At 41.6% G+C, this 23,099-nt stretch overlaps 1 protein-coding gene across 3 annotated transcripts in view; it reads left to right on the forward strand.

The window, feature by feature from the left end:
* FBXW12 (F-box and WD repeat domain containing 12) overlaps window positions 1–23,099 on the forward strand; it is a 1,108,462-nt gene that overhangs the window by 455,155 nt on the left and 630,208 nt on the right. For all 3 annotated transcript variants that reach the window (XM_044078114.1, XM_044078116.1, XM_044078115.1), the window contains one exon: window positions 21,844–22,053. In XM_044078114.1, the coding sequence (XP_043934049.1) occupies window positions 21,844–22,053 (210 nt within the window). The remainder of the gene's footprint in view (window positions 1–21,843; window positions 22,054–23,099) is intronic.

The raw sequence follows: 23,099 nt of genomic DNA on the forward strand, positions 1-23,099 counted from the left end.
TCTAGGTTAAAGTCCTAAGTACTAACTTTATAGGTTTGCTACTGTACAGGGTGCTGCTAACTGCCACTGAGCAGTAAACAGCTCCACAAAAACATGCCTAATTCATAGCAGATAGAAAAAAGCTGAAAACTAACTCCTGTGTCCTCTAGCCAATAAATGACTACACTTTGAGCTCCCTGTTATGCCTCCCAACTCAGAAAGACCAGGTAAACACCTTTTGCCACAAGATGGGTGATCCTGGAATGTCTTGGTGTAAAAGCACCACAAAAGTAACACTCAGATTAACACCCAACTACGTCCCTAAAAAGCCCTCTGGTTGATGAAACAGTCTGACTTTAAGCCCCCTTGTGTGTTTCCCATCTCAGACAGACCAGGATGCATTTCTACTCCCACTAGAACTTGCAGTCCCAGACTTCTTAATGTAAAATCACACTTTAGTTATTCAAAAGTGAAAAGTTATTAGAAACAAATCAAATAACCAGCTACAACAAGCAATTCTCACTTTAATCCTCCCTGTGCTTTTACCAATTCGGACTGACCAGACTACTTTACTATTGCCACTAGAATAGCAGTCCCAGTTTTCTTAATGTAAAAAGACACTTCAGTTAAAGTGAAAAGGTACCAACTAGCTACAAATAATTGTCACTTTAAGCCACCTTGTGCGTTTCCCAACTCAGACAGACCAGGCTACCTTTCTGCTCCCACTAGAATTGCAGTCTCAGCTTTCTTAATGTAAAAACACACTTTAATTACCAAGAAGTGAAAAGGTATCAGAAACAAGTCTGACAACTAGATATAAGTAATTGCAAGGTGATTCAAAGGCAGACAAGCCAGCAATGAGGAACACATACATTTTAAAGCAGTTTCAAAGTACACTAACCAGTAAAAGAAGCAGAGGAGATAAGACTGGGAGGAGCTTCCAGTTCCAGGTATACAGAAGATGAGACTAGGAGGAGCTTCCATAGCCAGATGTACAGTAGGGGCAGGCAGCTCAAAAGACCCAAAAATAAATCACAGCAAGAACATGGAGAGTGAGAGGGAAACAAATTCAGAAAAACATTAGGCCCAGCACAGAGGCCAAGAAGCAATGCAGACTAAAATGCCTTAAATTAATAGCTTTAACTTCAGATAAAGAGCAAACAACACATACAAAAAATATTTAAATGGTAAGATAAGTACAATTAGAATGTAGTTGAAATGTACTTCCCAGTATGCAAAACATAGTCCAAATGTTTTGTTATCAAGCTTCCAAGTTTCCAGCAGTCCTAAGATTTCGATGAGGCAATTCTCATTGCAGTCTATGTCAATATGTAGCCATCTCTATATTAATAGCTTTAACTTCAGATAAAGAGCAAACAACACATACAAAAAATATTTAAATGGTAAGATAAGTACAGTTAGAATGCAGTTTAAATGTACTTCCAAGTATGCAAAACATAGTCCAAATGTTTTGTTATCAAGCTTCCAAGTTTCCAGCAGTCCTAAGATTTCGTTGAGGCAATTCTCATTGCAGTCTATGTCAATATGTAGCCATCTCTATACCTTTTAAACAGAAAGTATGTTCTGAGCATTGACTTTTGAATTTGTTAGAAGTAGAGCAGTGCTAAACTAGGGATTTGTAAACATAAATTAATAAGACAGATTAACGTTGATGTTTTTGTGCATTAGTGTACCTCAGAAAGAAGGGAAGAGGAAAATGCACCAGGCTGAGGGTTCTGGAATTTAGCATATTTCAAATTTTGAAAAAAAAAAATGAAAATACTTCATAGAATGTTCAGGACAGTGCTTGGGAAGAAAAACTGTGCAAGCTTAATGAAAATTAGAGGAAATACCAGAGGGTGGTACAGTGCTGTAAATATGATCAGAGGCAAGAGGCTCTGAGTGAGAATGCATCGGGCTGGGGGTATAGAAGACCTAGAAAGATGGGGCACGCTATTATTTCTTTGAAAATAAAAACAGAAGTGAATGTTAGTGCACTTAACGCATCCTACAAAAATAAAAACATAAACAGGATCAAAAGACATTACTTTTAATTATATGCCGAAAAGAGATATAAGAGGAGACCGAGTCTGACAGTATGTGAACTAAGGTGGATATTTCACATCAAGGAATTAGGAGTAAAGGATCAGAAGTACTAAGGTTTTACCTTTGCTTGGTTCTCTCATGGGAATTAAGTGCAATGTTAACTCAATGCAGCAAGTCCAACAGAGACAGAAAGACAGAATTAGAGAGAGGGAGAGAAAGTGGTGTGGAGTCAAGTCAGTTCACAGTGGGGATGATATGAAAGACTCTGAAAGTGTGGAGTGAGGGGAAATTAAATTTGAACCCCTAAAGGAACAGATACTGCTGCTGATAGCACCGAGCAATGAATAATTTACAGTTACTGCACTCTGTCAAATCGTCAGTTCCTTGACTAAGTGAGATGCTTGGAAAATATATTGAAAGCACTCCTTATCAAATGCTGGAGGTACCAAAGGGAGGAAGATTGAGTGCATTTGGATAAGTAAGTGTGAGTTTGGGTTTTTAATGCCAAACCATTTGTATATACCAAAATTCTTGGCATTAGGGGGTGGGAGCATGTGTGCGAGTGTTTATGGGTTAGGATTAGAGTAATGGTTAAGGACATTTATTGATTTAGTGTTGTACGTATGAGTTGCTGAAAGTGATGTGTGTCTAAGTGCCTTTTGTAGTATTTGCAGTGTTATAGAAAGGGCTTCTGCTAAGATAAGTTGTAGGGTTGCAGTTAGGGGCAGGTATAGAATTAGTACACATTAGTAAGGTGCTGCAGGGCAACAAAAGCTGGTACTAAAGACAGTGTAACTAACTGGATTTTATGCTGCTAACCCTCAGGCTAAAGATCTAAACTGTATTATTTGCTGGAAAAAAAATAAGTTGCATTTTGATGATTTTATGTTTTAAAACTTCGAATCTTAAACATTTATGCTGAATTATCAAATGAGTGTCCACCAGGGCGGCCGTGGTGGTGCAGCGATTAGCGTCGCCGCCTCACAGGAAGAAGTTCTCCGGTTCGATTCTTGGCTGGGGTGCCTTCTGTGTGGAGTCTGCATGTCCACCCTGTGGTCGCATGCGTTTCCTCTGGGTGCTCCGGTTTCCTCCCACATCCCAAAGGCATGCTGTAGATGGATTGGACACTCTAAATTGGCCCTAGATGTGAGTGCATGCATGTGTGTGCCTTCTATGGAAGGTTGGGCACCGGGCTGGCAACATGGCACCGTAAAACTCCACTGCCAATCATGAGCAGACAGGTGATCCGCTGTGGCGACCCCTAACCAGGAAAAAACAGAAAGAAGAAGACGATCAAATGAGTGTCTACTAAGCTGATTCTTCATTGATGTCTTATCTTTAGGTTCTGATAAAAGCAAGATGCTTTTTGGGATGGGACACAGACATCTCATGTCAAAGCCCAGTCTAAATTGTTGTAAGTGGAGCAAACCAATCACAATCCCATATACGGAGGAAGTGTTACATCACCCACTCCCCTAAAGTAAATAATTACCTCTGAGGTAGCCATTTACTGAGGAATAAGTTATAAACACGTTCTTCAAAGCTACTCTGATGTATCAGTCTTTATCACGCAAGCTTCTGCAAGTCAGTTTTCACTGGACTGAGTAAATGTCTGCTTACTGGAATATCTTCATGTATAAAAACCCCCCATTGATATCTCAGGTTTCAACTGATGTCTTGCATTACTTGTTTGACAGGCTTCCTTTTCATTTGGTGACAGTCAGAGATAAGAAGTTCAATCTAATCTAGGAGAGAACGCAGATGATGTCATTGCTGTTTTAATAGATTGTGGCTCATCCTAGTTTGTCGTTGAGAGTTTTCCTGAGAAATTTTACTCATATTTCAGCAAAAATAATGACGTTACAAAATGACATACCCAGCTGTACTACTTATTGCAGAGCAAAAATGTAGGAGAATTAAGTGTTTTACAGCTTTGAAAGCTGTGAATCACGGAGCACTGTCAAAGAGAGAGTCCGGAAGCTAAGACTACTTTTGATTAACAACTTTAAATCTATTAAATACTTCCTTCTGCTTATTCAGTTATTTTTGTAGTATAGAGAAGCATTTCACAGCTTCTAAAACTGTTTCTGTTCCCTGGTACTGTTCCATGGAGCATGCTGCAGCACAAGACAAGAGCATAACAACTCCAAGTGGCTGCAGCAATTCATTTAAGATATGGAGCAGATCCTCAGAACTTACCATTACTGTATGTGTCCCATAGCCTGATTTACAAGCATCTGCTGAAACTAAGTGATGTCAGGAAGAGGAAACAGAGAACCTAAGTCTTGATGTGATTTGACATTTTCTCATCATATTAAAAATGTTGTCAATAAAATTGAATGCCTTCTGGGGACCAGTTGTAGCAGCTCTACTCAGGTGGCTCTAAGTGCCTTTTGAAAGAGTATTTACACCTACTCTTGATTATGTCCTAACAGTCATTACTTTTTCTTCTTCCTCTAGCATAAGAGCCTTGCAGATTACCTTAAACAGGATATGGAGAGTTATAGCTGTCTTTATTTTGTTTTGGTTTCATATAGTTTATGGAGTTCTTTATAGTCTTAGCTGCTTAGATGGATGCTTGGGAAGCTCCTTTTTAAATTCCTTTTTTTTGTTTGTTTGTTTTATGTATCAATTTGTTACAGTTTATAGTCTCATCTTTTAGTTATATCACTTTAGATGTGCTTCATGTACTCCAAGGCTCTTCTATTAGCCTGTCATCGTTTTGGCTTTATTTTATTAGAGCCACACATTTATAGGTTCATAGGTTCATACTAGGCTATCTGCCCTAGGGCATTTATAAGCCTAGCCAGAATGTGTTTGGCTTTCGCCACCCATTTTAAATTTATTTTGCTATGCCCTTTTTTGAGGTTAGTATACTGTGCCTCTGTCTAACAGTGACACAGAAGTGATACCCAGGGTAAACCTACGATCTCCCATCCACTCATCAAGATTCCTCTTGAAGAGAGTCAATGAGGGACTCTGCCTAACCTGGACTGGGATTTTATTCCAGAGTGAAGGGAGCCTCTGGGTTATGAATCTGTCCCTCCAGCATGTCCTATTTATTTCAGTGCTGAGGTTCAAGTCTCTCGAGCACGTAGCTCGATGGGATTTGGATTTTCTGAGGTGCAGCATGTCCATTAATTCCGGGTTGGACATGGCTTTATACGTCAGGCACAGATCGCCTCTGAACAGCCGGTATGCCACTGAGTAGAGCTGGAGTTTCTTTAACTGGGCAGCATATGGCATCTGTTTGAGCCCTTTGATCCTCTTGGTGAGGTACTTTTGGGGTCTTTCCAGTTGCTGCAGGTGTCTGGTAAGGTACATCCCAAAAGGGGCATTGTACTCAATTATGGGCCTGATGAGGGATGAGAAAAGAGGCACGATGACGTCCCCTGATCTAGATGTGAATCCCTTCATGATTAGGTGGGCTATATAAAATGTTTTTCTAACCACTTTGGCCACGTGGTTGTCAAATGAGAGATTGCTATCAACTTGGGTCCCCAGGTCCCTAATTACTTCTTCTGTACTTAATGGATTACCACCTATGTGGTAATTTGTGGGCACTTTGTTTTTGCCAGAGGGGATGACTATACACTTTTTGGCATTTAGCTTGAGGCCATGGCTTTGGCACCAGTTGTCTGTTTCTATGAGGCCCTTTTGGAGGATGCTTGTGTCGGCTGGAGAGTCGATTATGGCGCCCAGTTTGCAGTCATCTGCGAACTTTCACTGATATGCAAGAGACTGGATCATAAAAAGTAATCAGGTGGGAGGGCTATAGGGAATCCTTTATTGCTAACCTTGACCCGGAAGCTTGTGTTGGGACATGGACTATTAGACACCAGCCAGGCATGAAATATCACCTTGATAGGAATCCTCCCTGACTGTTGCTGGTACTTCAAGCACTGGATTTTTCAATTCCAACTTTTAAACAAGACCTGACTTATTAATGTGTTGACTTGGTTTGTACTGGCTAATACCAGATCACTCATGAGCAAGCCAGGTATATTTTTCTGTCCTGGTCTGTATGGTTAACCTGTCATTTATGTGGAGACTTGTTTGATAGTGGCAGGCCACAGCTTGTTGTGCCAATTCCTCCCAGTTTTTATGTCATTCATACTCCCAGATCTGGGAGTATCTGTGGTGGAGTCGCATTTATTTTTAATCCTTTGTAACAGCTTACCAGTTTAATGCTCGAGTTAAAACAACTTTCAGTATGTCCTTAGGGCAGAAGTGTACTATAGATATCTTCTCATTTCCCATTCCCTGAGCTACCTGGGTGTTAGGGTAGCGCGTTTGAGCAAGAATTTGCTGATTTCCTCAGCAGCCAAGTTGAGCCCTTCTGATGGGTTGTTTTGGAGAACTGTAATGTCTGAATAGTTTAAGACTTGCTAGCTTGCTATGGAACCGATTATCTGTTTTTTAGGACCCTAGTGCTGGCTGACTATCTAGCTACAGATGCTTGCCCATTCGTTTCCCATCACAGGGGTGAGAGCTATTCATGGTGTGGCAATCATTCAAGCAGCCATGATTTTTTTTCCCATTTCTGGGACATGGTAGTCCAGGTTCTCTGGTAGTGTCATATAACTACTGTTACTGGTGCTACTTGCCCGACTATGCTTTTCCATGTTGTGGATGGATTGCACATCCAGTCTGTTTTGCTGCTTAAAAAATTTATTTCTCCTACACAAAATAGGGAAACTTCTTGTTGTTTTTGTGCATAATGTTGCCAAGATTTAGGATGTCTCTTCCCGGTAGTGTGACTAATAAGAACTTCAGAGGTGCTTTGCTTGAGATAAGATAAGTTTGAGTATTTTGGCTATTAAGGGATTATGAATAGTTCATCTTTGTGTCTAACTCACTGTGGGCTGCATGTGGTCCCAACCAGGTTAGTAAGATTTTGTCTGGATGTACTGCAACCAGTTATTCCCCAGCTTGCTTGTTCTTCTTTGACACTGAGGGCTTTTCCATCTAGTTTATAAAAAGTTGTAATTACCTGCTTTCTTAAGAAACCATATTTGAATCCACAAATTCTGGAAAATTATTGACCAGACCATAAATGTCCTTTTTGTAGATAAGGTTACTGAAAGAGTAGTATATATCCAATCTGACATTTCATGACTTTTTCTGGGGAGCAAGGTTACTGAAAGAGTGGTGTGTACACAGATGTGTTCCTCTCTGTCATCTCATGACCTTTTCAGTCCAAATCACTCTGACTGTAGATCTAGGCAGAGTATTGAGGCAACCCTTATTTGGGTTATTAAGGACCTCCTTATGACCACAGATTAATGGTTGTATTCTACTGTGGTCATTCTTGAACTCACAGCTGCATTTGACATGGCGGATCATGGCATTTTAAGTGAATGACTTTGTGTTTACTCTTTGGTACCATGCTTAGTTGGGTTGCCTCTTACCTATCAGGCTAGTTCCACATCGTGGTTTAAGGACTGAAGTTTGCTAGCTGCCACTCCCTGGAGTATAGAGTACTATAGTATTCTATACTGGTATATTATACAACGACCCCCCATTAATATTCGAAAACGTGCATGCTGATTGGTCAGCATGCATGTTGTAAATCAGAGTTATACTAATGGAAAAAGGTCCGGTCGCCTGGACTTTTTCCATTAGTATAACTCTTTTTTTTTTTTTTTTACAGCAATGGAGAACGCAAGATCTCCATTGCTTTTTACAACCTGTCTCGCTATGTTAAATGAGTTTAACATAGCGAGACAGCTTTAAAAAAAGCAACAGAGAATCTCTGTTGCTTTTTTTAAAGCTGTCTCACTATGTTAAACCCATTAAACATAGTGAGACACTTTAAAAAGCAACGGAGATCTTGCTTTCTCCATTGCTTTTTTCAAAACTATCTTGCTATGTTAAATGGGTTTAACATAGCGAGACAGCTTTAAAAAAAGCAAAGGAGATTCTCCGTTGCTTTTTTTAAAGCTGTCTCACTATGTTAAACTCATTTAACATAGCAAGACAGGTTGTAAAAAGCAACAGAGATCTTGCTTTCTCCGTTGCTTTTGCCCACAGCTCTGATGTACTGTGTAAGTATACGCATACTCAGTACATCAGAACTGCCGCAGAATACCAGACAGCTGCGGAAGGGCAGCAAGGAGGCATTATACAATGCCATTATTTAAGAAAAGTAATTATTTTTTTTCTTAAATAATGTCATTGTATAATAGCAATAACCCACTTCTGGGTGTGAGTAATGCTGGATTCACCCACGGTTGTCTTTGTTTGGCCACTCGGGCTTTGCCCTCGTGACCAAACCACACCAACCGTGGGTAAATCCAGCATTACCCACACTCAGGCGTGGGTTATTGCTATATTGTTCACTCTATGGGAGATCCTTAGAAGGAGAAATATTCCCTAACAATCATATGTGAATGATACTCCTCTATAACTGTCCTTCACTCAGAGGTCTGTGTCTGATTTTTTTGTGTTTAGAAGAATTGATTGGATTCAGTACATTGTTGGTGTTTTGAGAATTGCATAAAATTCAATCTTGCTAAAATAAAGATGATAGTGGCACATGCCAGTGTATGTCCAACTCATCTTTCCTTCCTTATCCCTCTTAATAATTATGGTAGGAATTGACTAGAATTTGTCTTACAGGTCCATGATTGTGGAATTGCTCTGGATGACAGGTTGACACTGAAGGGCCATGCGTCAGCTGTTGTCAGGACAGCTTATTTCAATTAAAACTATATTGCCTGAATCTTCAGCTGAATTCCAAGTTCAGACTAACTACACTGACCCATGCCATAGTGTCTTTATGTCTTAGACTACTGCAGTGCTTTTTAATTTGGGCTGTCTGATAGTAATCATACATGAACTCAGTGGGTGCAGAATTCAATAGCAAGGCTTCCAACATGCACCTTCTACTTTTGTTATATTACTCCTTTACCCAGCCATTGGGGATGCACAAGCCAGTGCATTTCTTTGTGCCGGTCCCAAGCCCGGATAAATGGGGAGGGTTGCATCAGGAAGGGCATCTGGTGTAAAATTTTGCCAAGTCATACATGCGGACAACAGTACAGATATACATACCGGATCGGTCGAGGCCCGGGTTAACAACAACCGCCACCAGTACTGTTGGCCAACAGGGTGCTGGTGGAAATTGGGCTACTGTTGGCCGAAGGAGGAGAAGAGGGGGAAGGCATGCCCGAATGCAGGTAAAGGCTAGGACTGTGATAGTGAGGGTCGGAACTTTAAATGTTGGCAGTATGACTGATATAGGGAGAGAGCTAACTGATGTGATAGACCGAAGGAAGGTCGGTATTTTGTGTGTGCAAAAGACCAGATGGAAGGGGAGCAAGGCTAGGTGTATCAGAGGTGGGTTCAAATTGTTTTAGCATGGTGTGGATGGGAGGAGGACTGGTGTAGGGGTTATCCTGAAGGAACAGTATGTTAAGAGTGTTTTGGAGGTGAAAAGAGTGTCGGATAGAGTGATGTTTATGAAGCTGGAAATTAATGGTGTAATGATGAATGTTGTTAGTGCATATGCTCCACAAGTTGGGTGTGCGATGGATGAGAAAGAAACATTTTGGAGTGAGTTGGATGAAGTCGTAATGACTGTACCCAAGGGTGAGAGACTGGTGATTGGAGCAAAATTCGGTGGGCATGTTGGTGAAGGGAACAGAGGGGATGAGGAAGTGATGGGTAGGTATGGTGTTAAGCAAAGGAATGGAGAAGGTCAGATGGTAGTGGATTTTGTGAAAAGGATGGACATGGCTGTGGTGAATACATATTTTAACAAGAGGGAGGAGCATAAGGTGACATACAAGAGTGGAGGAAGATGCACACAGGTGGATTATATCTTATGTAGAAGGGCCAGTCTGAAGGAGATTGGAGACTGTAAAGTGGTGGCAGGGGAAAGTGTAGTTAGGCAGCATAAGATGGTGGTTTGTAGGATGACATTGGTGATCAAGAAGAGGAGGATGAGTGTGAGGGCAGCACCAAGGATCAAATGGTGGAAATTGAAAAAGGGTAATTGTGAGGTGGAGTTCAGGGAAGAGTTAAGACGGGCACTGGGTGGCAGTGAAGAGTTACCAAATAGCTGGATAACTACAGTAAAGCTAGTAAGAGAGATGGCTAGAAAGGTGCTTGGTGTGACATCTGGAAAGAGGAAGGAGGATAAGAAGACCTGGCGGTTTAATGAAGAAGTACAGGAGAGTATACAGAGAAAGAGGTTGGCGAAGAAGAAGTGGGATTGTCAGAGAGATGAAGAAAGTAGACGAGTATAAGGAGATGAGGTGCATGGCAAAGAGAGAGGTGGTGAAGGGTAAGGATAAGGCATATGAAGAGTTGTATGAAAGGTTGGACACTAAGGAGGGAGAAAAGGACCTGTACCAACTGGCTAGACAGAGGGACCAAGCTAGTAAAGATGTGCAGCAGGTAAAGGTGATAAAGGATAATGAGGGAAATGTACTCACAAGCGAGGAGAGTGTGTTTAGCAGATGGAAAGAGTACTTTGAGGGGCTGATGAATGAAGAGAATGAGAGGGAGAGAAGGTTGGATGATGTGTGGATAGTGAATCATGAAGTGCAGTGGATTAGCAAGGCAGAAGTAAGCATGGCTATGAAGAGGATGAAGAATGGAAAGGCTGTTGGTCCAGATGACATACCTGTTGAAGCATGGAGGTGTTTAGGTGAAATGGCAGTGGAGTTTTTAACTAGATTGTTTAATGAAATCTTGGAAAATGAGAGGATGCCTGAGGAATAGAGAAAAAGTGTTTTGGTACCGATTTTTAAGAATAAGGGTGATTTGTAAAGCTGTAGTAATTACAGAGGGATTAAATTAATCAGTCACAGCATGAAGTTATGGGAAAGAGTAGTGGAAACTAGGTTAAGAAGGGAGGTGATGATTAGTGATCAGCAGTATGGTTTCGTGCCAGGAGAGAGCACTACAGATGCGATGTTTGCTGTGAGAGTGTTGATGGAGAAGTACAGAGAAGGTCAGAAGGAGTTGCATTGTGTCTTTGTGGACGTAGAGAAAGCATATAACAGGGTGCCTAGAGAGGAGTTGTGGTACTGTATGAGGAAGTCCGGAGCATCAGAGAAGTATGTAAGAGTGGTACAGGATATGTACGAGGGTAGTGTGACAGCAGTGAGGTCTGCGGTGGGAGTGACGATTACGGTTAAGGTGGAGGTGGGATTACATCAAGGATCAGCTCTGAGCCCTTTCTTATTTGCAATGGTGATGGACAGGTTGACAGACGAGATCAGACAGGAGTCCCTGAAAACTATGATCTTTGCAGATGACATTGTGATGTGTAGTGAGAGTAGGGAACAGGTGGAGGAGACCCTGGAGAGGTGGAGATATGCTCTAGAGAGAAGAGGAATGAAAGTCAGCAGGACTAAGAATATATATGTGTGAATGAGAGGGAGGATAGAGGAATGGTAAGGATGCAGGGAGTAGAGATGTCGAAGGTGGATGAGTTTAAATACTTGGGATCAACAGTTCAGAGTAATGGTGAGTGTGGAAGAGAGGTGAAGAAGAGAGTACAGGCAGGATGGAGTGGGTGGAGAAGAGTGTCAGGAGTGATTTGTGACAGATGAGTACCAGTATGAGTGAAAGGGAAGGCCTACAAGAGGGTAGTGAGACCAGCTATGTTATATGGGTTGGAGACAATGGCATTGACAAAAAGGCAGGAGTCAGAGCTTGACATGACAGAGTTGAAGATGTTAAGATTTGCACTGGGTGTGATGAGGATGGACAGGATTAGGAATAAGTATATTAGAGGGTCAGCCCAGGTTGGAAGGTTTGGAGACAAAGCCAGAGAGGCAAGATTATGTTGGTTTGGACATTTGCTGAGGAGGGATGCAGAGTATTTTGGGAAAAAGATGCTAAGGATGAAGCTGCCAGGTAACAGGAAAAGAGGAAGGCCTAAGATAAGGTTTATGGATGTGGTGAGAGAGGACATGCAGGTGGTTGGTGTGACAGAGCAAGATGCAGAGGACAGGAAGAAATGGAAACAGTTGATCCACTGGGCAACCTCTAACGGGAACAGCCAAAAGAAGAAGAAGACTCCTTTACTGAGGGATCTGTGATGGCTAACAGTCATTGCCAGATCAAGCCCTACATGATGTGGTTATTGCTTACTTAAAAGGGATTCTGGATCCTTCTTTCTCCACCAGGCCCATAAGATCATCAGGAGAGGGTCTGCTAGTTATTTTGTGGACCTAGCTTGATTGTTCAGGCCAGCTGTCTTTCACTTACCTTGTTCCAGTCCTCTGGAACCAGCCACCTTCTTTGATTCATGCTTGTGATTTGGAGGCTTCCTTCATAGAGTCTTTACATGTCATTTATTTAGATGTTTTCCTACTAGGCCTTTTGAGTCAGCAAAGCTGGAGCAAGTTATTCTGGTCAGGCTGACTTCCTTCTACTTATCTTGCTTTAGTCTTGTGGAATCTGCTACCTTTTTTGACTTATGCTTGCAATAAATAGGCTGCTTTCATAAAGTTTCCTAAGTATCATTTATTTAGGTAGGTTTACCTAAGTCCTTCACAATGTGCAGTGCTACATTTTGGTAGCTTTTTAGTGACCTTGCACTTACTTTACACCTACATGCCTTATTTGTTGCATGTTATTCCTTAAAAGTTATGTTTTATATATTTTTACTTTAAATGTTTATCTATGCATTTTACAATCATCTGCCCCCTTTTTCCCCATTTTCTACATGGGGTTGTGGTGCCATGTTAACTGTTGCCATCTCTCTTAATTTAATGCCACTCTCCTACCTTCTTCGACAGTCACATCTGCCTGTCACAGGTCTTCTGTCACACAATCCAACCATTTTGTTGCCCTTGTTTCCTCTTGTCTTGCTCCTGTCTGTCCCAAATCTTTTTCATCAGATTGTCTTCTGTTTTCTTGTGCATATGCCTGAACCACCATAATCTGTTCTCTTTGACCTTCACTGCAACTGGAGCTACTTGGGATTTTTCTCTGATGTCCTCATTTCTTCGTATATGCCACAATGTGCATGCTACTACCCGTCTCAGGCACTTCATCAGCTCTGTCTCCCCCAACTGCTCTACCTTCACTGCCTAGGCTTCTTTACCATACAGAAGTACTGGTCGCAGCACTGATGTTCATCATGTTTCACTGTTGCAGTCATTACTCTTGGGTTATCCTGCTGGCAGGCTACCCACAGTCGGCCTGAATTCCAAAGTCCTGGTCCGGCGTCGGTTGCTGTCGCCTCTTCCCTGCTGTCAGTGTGCCAGAGGTATAAAAGATGCAGCCGACGCCATTTTCTTCAGTCTTTCTTGCCGCGCGGTGCCCGAAGCAAAAGCAGTTCGCTAGTGCCGGTCGGCCGACTCCTGAGATTTTCAAATCCGAATTTCAGAACCGAAGTCTTCATTAAAGCTAAGTACCCCGTTGGGGAAACTTTTTTCTTGCTCCAGACTGATGTCAGAAAAAGTTAACAGTTGTATTTCTTGTGGGAAGCAAATATCTCATAAGGATTTTCATTCTTACTGTATTCCTTGCATAGGCCCTGACCACGACATTGCTAGCTGTCGGTTTTGTGCTAGATTTAACCAACGCACTATTAAGCATCGGTTCGATTTTGCATTTCATTACTTTGGCCGAAGATTTAACTATATAATGCCATCGGAACAACCGACGACCGGAGTTTACAAAAAACACAAGGACAAGGTAAAGGATAGGCATCCGAGGTCCAAAACCGGCGACGAGGCCTCCGTTAGGCCAGTCGCCAGTTCGCTGGTTCTCAGTGAGGCACTTTCACAGCCCCTGGCACCTGCTACCTCAGAGCCACAGGCCGCTTCTGACTCCCACGTGGAGCTGACTGGGCCTCTGGATACTCAAGGTATTGAACACTCGGAAATCTTTCCCTCAGATGGGTCCGGAGCCGCTGAGCAGGCATCGGCTTCTGAGGGTGTCTTCAGACCTACACAGTTATATGTTAAACCATCTTCAGCTTCAAAGACAAAGACTAAAGCAGCTCTAAAGACAAAGAAACAAGTACAGCATTCTCCTACTCAGACTTCCATGCCTAAAAAACAGATGCTTAAAATGGCTGAAGACCTAATTACTTTGATCAGGGGTTCCCATCCCCCTCCTGATAAGAGGCCTAGGCAAGAGACAGAATATGATTCTTCTGATCAGGTTTCAGTTTCCTGTGATTCCTCTTCTGAACAGGGATATTCTTTTCCTCCCTATGAGGATTCTGATGCTGAAGAATCCAATCCTTCAGCCTCTCCTCCTGAGGATTATTCTTTTGGGGAAACCCTGCATACCATGAGGGAGCATTTCCACTGGGAGAGCCAAGATTTCTCAGAATCTAAGAAAAGGCTCAGAGGCTTTCTGCTATTACCTCAGCACAGACCTCTTGCTATTCCACCTGTTCTAGACATTGTAGATTGTGTATTTTCAGTGTCCGGCCTGTCCCCTGACTCTTTACCCCCCTGCACCTGCTAAGCCAGACAGATACTACAGGGTCCCAGACTCTCATAAATTCCTATATAAAAACCCTGCTGCTGACCCAGAAACTATATCTCAGGGTCCCAAAGGGGTCAAAGCTTCCACTGCAAAAAACCCTGTTCCCTCTGATAGGGATTCTAGGGCACTGGACAGATGGGGGAACAAAGTTTACACTTCTGCTACCTTGGCTGTAAGGGCTTTAAATTGTCTTTTTCATATGCTTAAATATCAGCAATACTTAATGTCACCGCTTAAACAGAGAATGTTGACAAATTCTGAATGTTCAGAGAACAAGAAAATGCAGGGTTTATTGCATGCAGCTGAACAAGTGGGAAAGCATACTTTGCAATGTCGTTATGATTCACTGGAGGCCTCTTGCAGGGCCGCTGTTACAGGTTCTGTTATTAGAAGGCATGCTTGGTTAAAGGAACAGAATCTGCCTGATCATGTTAAAGCAAAATTATTGGATGCTCCATTACAGCATGATAGTTTGTTTGGTGCTAAAGCAGAAGAGGTGTTGAAGAAAATGGGGGATAAAGCGAAATCCATGCAGACAGTTAAGGATTTCTTACAGGTACAGCCACCCAGATTTAGCAGGAACTGGCCTTCAAAAAATTGGTCCTTTCCAGTGTCAGACAGGCCACAAAGAGGCAGATACAGACATCCCAGAGGCAGATCTCAGCCCCAAGGCTCATACAGGCCTAAACAATGGGGTGCTTCTACCTCCAACAGCGGAGAAGACAAATCACAACCTTACAGGAAACAGTCCCAATGACTTTCCTCTGCCAGATCCAAGTACTTATCTTTTGGCAGCCCCCTTAGGGGGAAAACTGGCACTTTTTTCACCAAATTGGCAAATGATTACCCAGGACAAATGGGTCTTGAACATAGTGTCCCAGGGCTACAGGTTCCATTTTCACACCCTACCAAGGGCAAAAGGTATGCCAGACCTGCCACACATTCAGTGGGCAGAGGCACAAAAGCAAATTACAGCCCTCATGGACATGAGGGCCATTCAAAAAGTACCACAGCAAGAGCAGGGGCAAGGATTTTACTCGAGACTTTTCTTGGTGCCCAGAAAGGACAAAACCTGGAGACCAATACTGGACCTGTCTATACTAAACACGTTTCTGGAGGTTCCAAAATTCAGGATGTTGACTTTACAGCAGCTACTGCCCATGCTTGCCAAGAAGGCTTGGCTCGTAACTTTGGACCTAAAAAAGGCATACCTGCATGTCCCAATCAGACAATCATGCAGAAGATACCTCAGATTCATAGCTGGCTCAATGCACTACCAATTCCCTGCACTGCCCTTTGGCTTATCCACTGCGCCCAGGGTCTTCACAAAATGCCTGGCACCAGTAATTGCATTTTGCAGGAAAGAGGAATTCAAATATATCCCTACTTGGATGACTGCCTTATTCAAGCAGAGAACAAAGACATTCTTCTAAAGCATCTGGCGTTTGTAAAAAGATTACTAATTTGCCTAGGGTACACAGTAAACGAAAAGAAATCAAAACTAGTACCCTCTCAAGAGATAATATTCCTGGGTGCAGGCTTAACTACAACTGCTCAGATGGCTTATCTCACGCCAGACAAACAAAGGCAACTGACTTCTTACTTCAAAAAGTTGGCAACAAAGACCGAGTTATCTGCAAGGAAAATCCTGCAGGCCTTGGGCTTCATGACATCCTGCATTCTACTAATTCCATATGCCAGACTGCATATGAGGAAACTACAATGGTATCTAAAAAGTGTTTGGACTCAGCATTGCCACAGCCTGGAGACAGTAATTATCCTCATTCCCTGCCTGCAACAGGAGTTTCGATGGTGGGCACAGGCCTGTCACCACAACAAGGGTCTGCCATTTACTTTACCCACAGCCAGACAGACACTGACAACGGATGCATCAGATTATGCCTGGGGGGCCCATATGGCAGGAAAATGTATTCAGGGCACATGGCCTGCAAGCCAGATGCATCTTAATATCAATCAAAAAGAGATGCTAGCTGTTCAGAATGCCCTGACAGCTTTCAAGGATCTACTTCATCCAGGACAGCTACTGATAAAGATGGACAACACTATGGTCAGGTGGTACATAAACAAGCAGGGAGGCACACATTCCTACCCCCTCTTCAGACAAGCAATGACCTTGTGGGACACAGCATTGACTTATCAAGTTCACCTGCAAGCACAATTCCTGCCAGGAAAAACAAATACTCTGGCAGACGAACTAAGCAGAAACCTCATGGATCCCCACGAGTGGAAACTGGATCCACAAGTCTTCAGCATGATAACAAGGAAAATGGGGATGCCCAGACATAGATCTATTGGCCTCCCCTCACAACTGCCAATTACAGAGATTTTGCACAAGGATTTATCACAAACAAGCATGGAAAGTGGACGCCCTATCCTTCAGCTGGAAAAACCTAACAGTATATGCCTTCCCTCCACTGCCTCTCCTTCCCAAGGTACTCCTAAAGGTCTGACAAGAGAAGCCAAAAATGATACTGATTGCACCAGACTGGCCACGTCAGCACTGGTACCCAATCCTAAAGAGCTTGTCTCAAGGTCCAGCATGGATATTGCCTCAAACTTCTCACTTGCTGACCCAACAAAACAATCAGATCCTGCACAGCCAACTCAGGACCTTAAATCTGGCAGCATGGCTGATAATGTAGCCATTCAGAACACTCCTCTTTCAAAAGCTGTTATGGATGTTATCTTGGAGGCCAAGAGGCTCAGTACCAGAAAATCTTATGCAGAAAAATGGAAGAAATTCTGTGCTTGGAACCAGGAACAAGGCATTGACACGTATGTACCAAATATTCCTCAGATTTTACAATACCTAACTGAGATGCTGAACAAAGGCCTTTCCTTTTCATCAATTAAGATTCATGCCTCTGCCATTTCAGCCCATTACAATACAGAACCACCTATCTTTTCTCATCCTTTATTAAGGCAGTACCTCAGAGGGGCCAAAAACATCAGGCCTCCAAGGAGAGCACCATTTCCGGCATGGGAACTCAATTATGTCTTGGAAAAACTCACACTGCCTCCTTTTGAGCCAGCCTCAACAGCTGATATAAAATTCTTATCCTGGAAAACAGCTCTGCTCTTAGCAATAACCTCTGCAAGACGAGTCTCGGAGTTACAAGCACTCATGGCTGTGGAACCTTTTATAATTTTTCATCCAGACAGGGTTTCTCTGAGGACAAACCCTGCATTTATGCCTAAAGTGGTGTCCAGTGTGGCCCTCAACCAAACTATTTACTTGCCTACCTTTTATCTAAAGCCACAGAACAAGGGTGAGAAAATTCTGCATTCTTTGGACATACACAGACAGCTACGCTTCTACTTGGACAGAACTAAAGCTTTCAGAAAGACTGAGCAACTTTTAGTGTCATATGCTACAGGATCACAAGGAAAGGCTATTTCAAAACAGACTATTTCTAAATGGATAGGTCATTGCATTCATTTCTGCTATTCTCAGCATGACAAATCAATGCCTAAGGGCATTAGGCCCCATTCTACCAGAGCAGCAACCATTTCAGCAGCCTTCCTCAGAGGAGTACCAACCAAAGACATCTCAGAGGTTGCAACTTGGAGTTCAGTGCACACTTTTACAAAGCACTACCACTTACCTCTTTACTCTAAATCCAGAGCAGGCTTTGCCACTGCAGTTCTGCAGGGCCTCATAGCCTCTCCTAATCCTATTTAGCTCAGCCAGCCATCCTCAGCTTTGGGATTCAACCGAAGAGTAATGACTGCAACAGTGAAACGCGATGAACATAGTACAGTTGTGTACCTACCATAAATGTAGATGTTCCAGTGTATTCACTGTTGCAGTCCATGTTACCCTCCCTCCATCCCCCTCTCTTTTGCTGGGGTTTATCTGTACTTTTCTATTCTATACAACCTATGTGGTGTATTTGCTTGTAGACGAAGGAAATGTTACTTTAGTGCATGTATGTTTATTGGCATAATATATTTAGCCTACCCTTTTGGGCACCTGACATCTGGGGCAAGAAAAACTGAAGAAAATGGCGTTGGCTGCATCTTTTATACCCCTGGCGCACTGGTGTCAGGGAAGAGGTGACAACAGCCGACGCCGGACCAGGACTTTGGAATTCAGGCCGACTGTGGGTAGCCTGCCAGCAGGATAACCCAAGAGTAATGACTGCAACAGTGGATACACTTGAACATCTACATTTATGGTAGGTACACAACTGTACTTTTTGTAACAACCTGCTTTCCAGCTTCTTTGGCATTCTTCTGTCTCACACTACTCCTAACACTCTGCGCCAGTTGACTGCAGCCCCTCAGGTTCTAACTTTGAAATCCTCATTCAGACTTCCCTTCTCCTCAACCACCCCTCCCAGATAATTGAAGCAGTTAACCTATTTCTACTATTTTCTCTTCTGCCTTATTTCTCAGCTTCTTCTGATTTCCCCATTTGCTGCTATTATAGCTGTCTTATCTGTGCTCAGTTTCATCCTGTGTGTCTTCAGTTCTGCATTCTATTCCCCTGTCATTAGCAAAAGTTCCTGTTAAAAATTTGCTTGCAGTGCCACATCACCTGCACACAGCAGCTTTATTGATCTTTCCCCTCTGACCTGTTTGCTAATGTTGTCCATCACCAGTATGAACAGTACTGGGCTCAGAGGTGAACCCCGATGCACAGTTTCTCCTACGGTTCAAACACTGTTCATACTTGTGTCATGCCAATGTTTTTGGGACTTTGAACTACTGACTGACTGCCTAAATCAGTATTTAAATGCTTTTTAATATTACATACATAAATAATACTGTTGGCCTTTAAGCAACCTTGCTTTTACTTTTCATCTATATGTGTTATTTGTTGTATGTTATCCCTTATTAGTCATGTTTTATGTATTTTTACTTTGTACAATGCTTAGATTATAACATTTTTAAAAAATATTATTATTCTATCATTTAACACCATCAGAAGGGAGCATCATTGCTTGTTTCTTATGAAAACAAGGTAGCTACATACTATTCTGAGAGAACTTGTTGCTTAATGTTCCAGCACTCATCCTAGAAAGGTACCCTTCAACATAAAGACCACTAGATGTTAACTAGAACCAGCGAACTCCCAGGTTGTCCAGCAAATGTCATCTTACCCTTGACATGCCTTGTCTCACACTGGAGACCTCCATTTTTTATGTGCACTTGTGGTTTGAAATTTTGCCTTTGCAAGTTAGAAGCTGTATGAGCCTCAACACTTTCCATTCCACACTAAGGTAATATGTTGTACATGATATAGGTTAATATTGTTTAAAGTATTTTAGTAGAATGTTATTTTTTTTTTCAACAAAGTACTAATGTATAACTCTTGTGCTAATTCCAAACAAACTGTTGATACACATTTTAATGATTACACTTTGGTGCCCTTGTATATACTGTTGTATGTTAATTACCTGATTGTCCTTAATACTCTATTTTGTATTTACTGTATTTCAGTTATGTATCCTTAATACTCTGTTTTGTATTTTGGTTATGTTTGTGTGTCTAGCAATCTACAGTTTACTATGTCACTGCAGTTGACTTTTACTGAAGCTAGGTCATGGCTAAAAAAGCTCATTGATCCAGTCTACTCACCTGAAAAGTAGTACAGGTTTAGGTTCCCTATCACAGATGAGAGAGACTAGATAATGAAATGTATTGAATTTTGAAATTAGCTACTGCATTGTTAAATGTTTCTGTGGGGGTGGGGAGCTAATCCCCTACATAGACATGGGTGCTCCAACCCCACACCCCTGCTAAATCTATCTACTAACTCCAAGACTGCTGTGCCTTTACAGTAGGAGGAATTCTCTGAGGTACTGCAACCATGGACAAGTATATATTATCAAATTAACAGTTTCACAGTTATGGTCCTCGAATTTATATCATGTACCCCATTTTATACCTGTTTTGTAAAGCAGTATAGGAATGATAGTGAAGAAGCTGATGTAAAGGTCAGATGTAAAGAAATGTTATGTAATTATTTCCACCCTGAAAAAGACAGGCCAATATTTAACAAACCCTTCAAAATACCAGAGATGAAATTATTATGTAGGCTGGTTTCTGCTTGAAAAGATATTTGAGTAAAGCAGCTTGGCGTGAATGAGGAAGAAGACAGAATAAGGAGCATCACATAGTATATTCTTACAGAATGGAGAAGAATTGCTAAGAGTGAATAAGTTGCTGTGATACATGAGACACTGTCCATGAGAGGAGTTAAAAAATGCTGGAACTCATAAGGAATCCTGCCATATGCACACTCATTCACATGCCAAAAATATTATCTTTTACCAGCATGTTGCTGACTTCAGGTCATCTGGCTTCCCACATAATTCTTTCTTCCTTCCTCCTTACTGTAGCCCTTCTCCAATGGGTTCCACCATCTGGATGAGACGACCTTGCAACTACCTGTACGGAAAACCACTTTTATGGTCGGCAGAAGAGATTGGACTGTCATATTTCTTATGAGCTGTGAATTGTCTAATTAAACCCTAGTTCCTACTGACATGCTAGGCTACTTCATCTAGGGAGCATCCCATACTGCTGCAAGGGATAGCCCCCACCTATCTACTGACAAATTTGTCTCTGTTTGCCCTCCATACTGAAATATGGCTCTTTTAGCACAGCCTTAATTTCACCATCAGGGCTCTTGAAGCAGCCACACCCTCCCACACCCTTCCCCATGAAAGAGAGAAACAGGCAAATGCCATATCATTTCTCTTACATCACTGTAGGCTCCATCAAGTGTCCAAGCCACTAAATGAGCTTGGTTTGCCTGTATGATGGTCAGGATTTTATTCCCATATGCCACAGAGCTGGTATTTACAGTGTTTCGCTGCAGTAATTACTGGACAGGCCGAATGTATTCTGTGAACTTTGTCCATTGTCACACTTTGTGTTTCTTTATTCCTTTTACATACTGTGCCATCAAGCCAGTAAATTTACATCAGCAATACTCTAGTTATCTGTAAAGCATCTAATCTGTTAAACTAAAACAAAGCAGTTTCACTGACGTCATTAATTACAGAATGAGAACTGAAATTATATAAAAAGTCAAAAAAATGCAGGATCTAAGGATGTACAGCATATCTTTATAAAATCAGAACTTCATAAAAAATGCTACTGGCTGCTATTGATTTAATGGACATGGAATAGCCATTCTAACCATTCTTTTCTGTCATGCTTTGCATTTATTTTTTACATATTTATGTGTTATATTTAAACACTGATAACTAATGAATATCATCAGCTTCACAGTAGTCCACATATCCAATACAAATCTTAATATTGCAGTTGTTTAATTTCTAACATTTTTTTTTTTTTTTTTTTTTAATTACTCAGGGTACCACTATATGGACAAGTTCTCCTCAAGAGGCACCATTGACAAGTATAAGTACAGTTGCACAGTATGGGTTTTTAGTAAGCACCAACTCTCAGGGACAGATAAAAGTGTGGGCGAGTCAAAGCGGAGAAGAACTTGGAGCATTCAGTACATCCTCCTCCTCCTGTGCTGTGGTCAGCTACATTGCTAAAGGGCAGCCCTTCTTATCTGTAAGTATGCACTCATGTTAGTAGTTCCATGTGTAAAGTTTTATTTACTTTCTGTTGAAAGAAAAAAAAATGCAAAACTGAATGTTTGCTGGTTGGAATGTATGTGGTACTCAGTTTTCTTTCTAAAAAAGTTCTAGATAGAGTCTGAAGCCTCAGATGAACATTTATGGACAGATGTATAAGAATTAGTGTGGTAATTTAGCTGAGAGGCTTAAGGCTGTGAGCTGTTAACAAGCTTTGTCCAGAAGTAGAGTTCTTCAATTTTCATTTGCAAACTTATGTGGTTCTAAGCAAGTCGCTTAACAAAAAGTGCTTCCCGGTCACCCCTGGAAAAGGACAATTGTGTCTACTTGGCTTACCTGGTTACAAAAATCACAGAAAACAGTCTAGCCTTATTAATACGTAGAATAATAAATCCAGCCTAAAGACAAAATCCAGAAAAAAGTATTAATCTTTAGGTCAAATAACAAGTCACTTTGCATTCACACTGTAGCCTCCATTGTCTGCACTTTATAAAGTGTTACAAGACCTTCTCCTTATTTTGGTTAAAATGATCTGGTAAATTATTTTGCAGCAGTTTTGTCATATCTTGTGTCCTGGCATGCTATTAAGGTTTATGAATGCCACTGAGAGATATACACTGTGCTTGGGAATCTGAATGGGGAAAACTATATCACACTTGTGCAGACTAATGGCATCTAATGAAAATTAAAAGTAAAACATCTACATGTCTTAAAACTTTAATGAAAAAAATTTTAAACTTGCAAGTACAGTTTCAAAACTATTCTTGATGTGAATGCTAACTGAGTTAGAGCTGTCTTCAACAATGATTTATTGGTGCTACTATATTGGTTTATCTTCATTTAGTCGGAAGTCCATTGTACGATGCACCAAAGTGCGAAAATACACCGGGAAAATTTGGCAATGTCAAATTCCATTTCTGTGAATTCAGATGAGCGAATGCCAGTGTGTATTCACTCATTTGAAGTCAGCATTCCGGGTGCAGATTGCACTATAGTGGGGATTGGGAAATGTACCCTTTCCTT

The sequence above is a fragment of the Protopterus annectens genome, chromosome 7.part0 (genome assembly GCF_019279795.1).
Source record: "Protopterus annectens isolate FY-2018-M chromosome 7.part0, PAN1.0, whole genome shotgun sequence".
Taxonomy (NCBI): Eukaryota; Metazoa; Chordata; order Ceratodontiformes; family Protopteridae; genus Protopterus; species Protopterus annectens.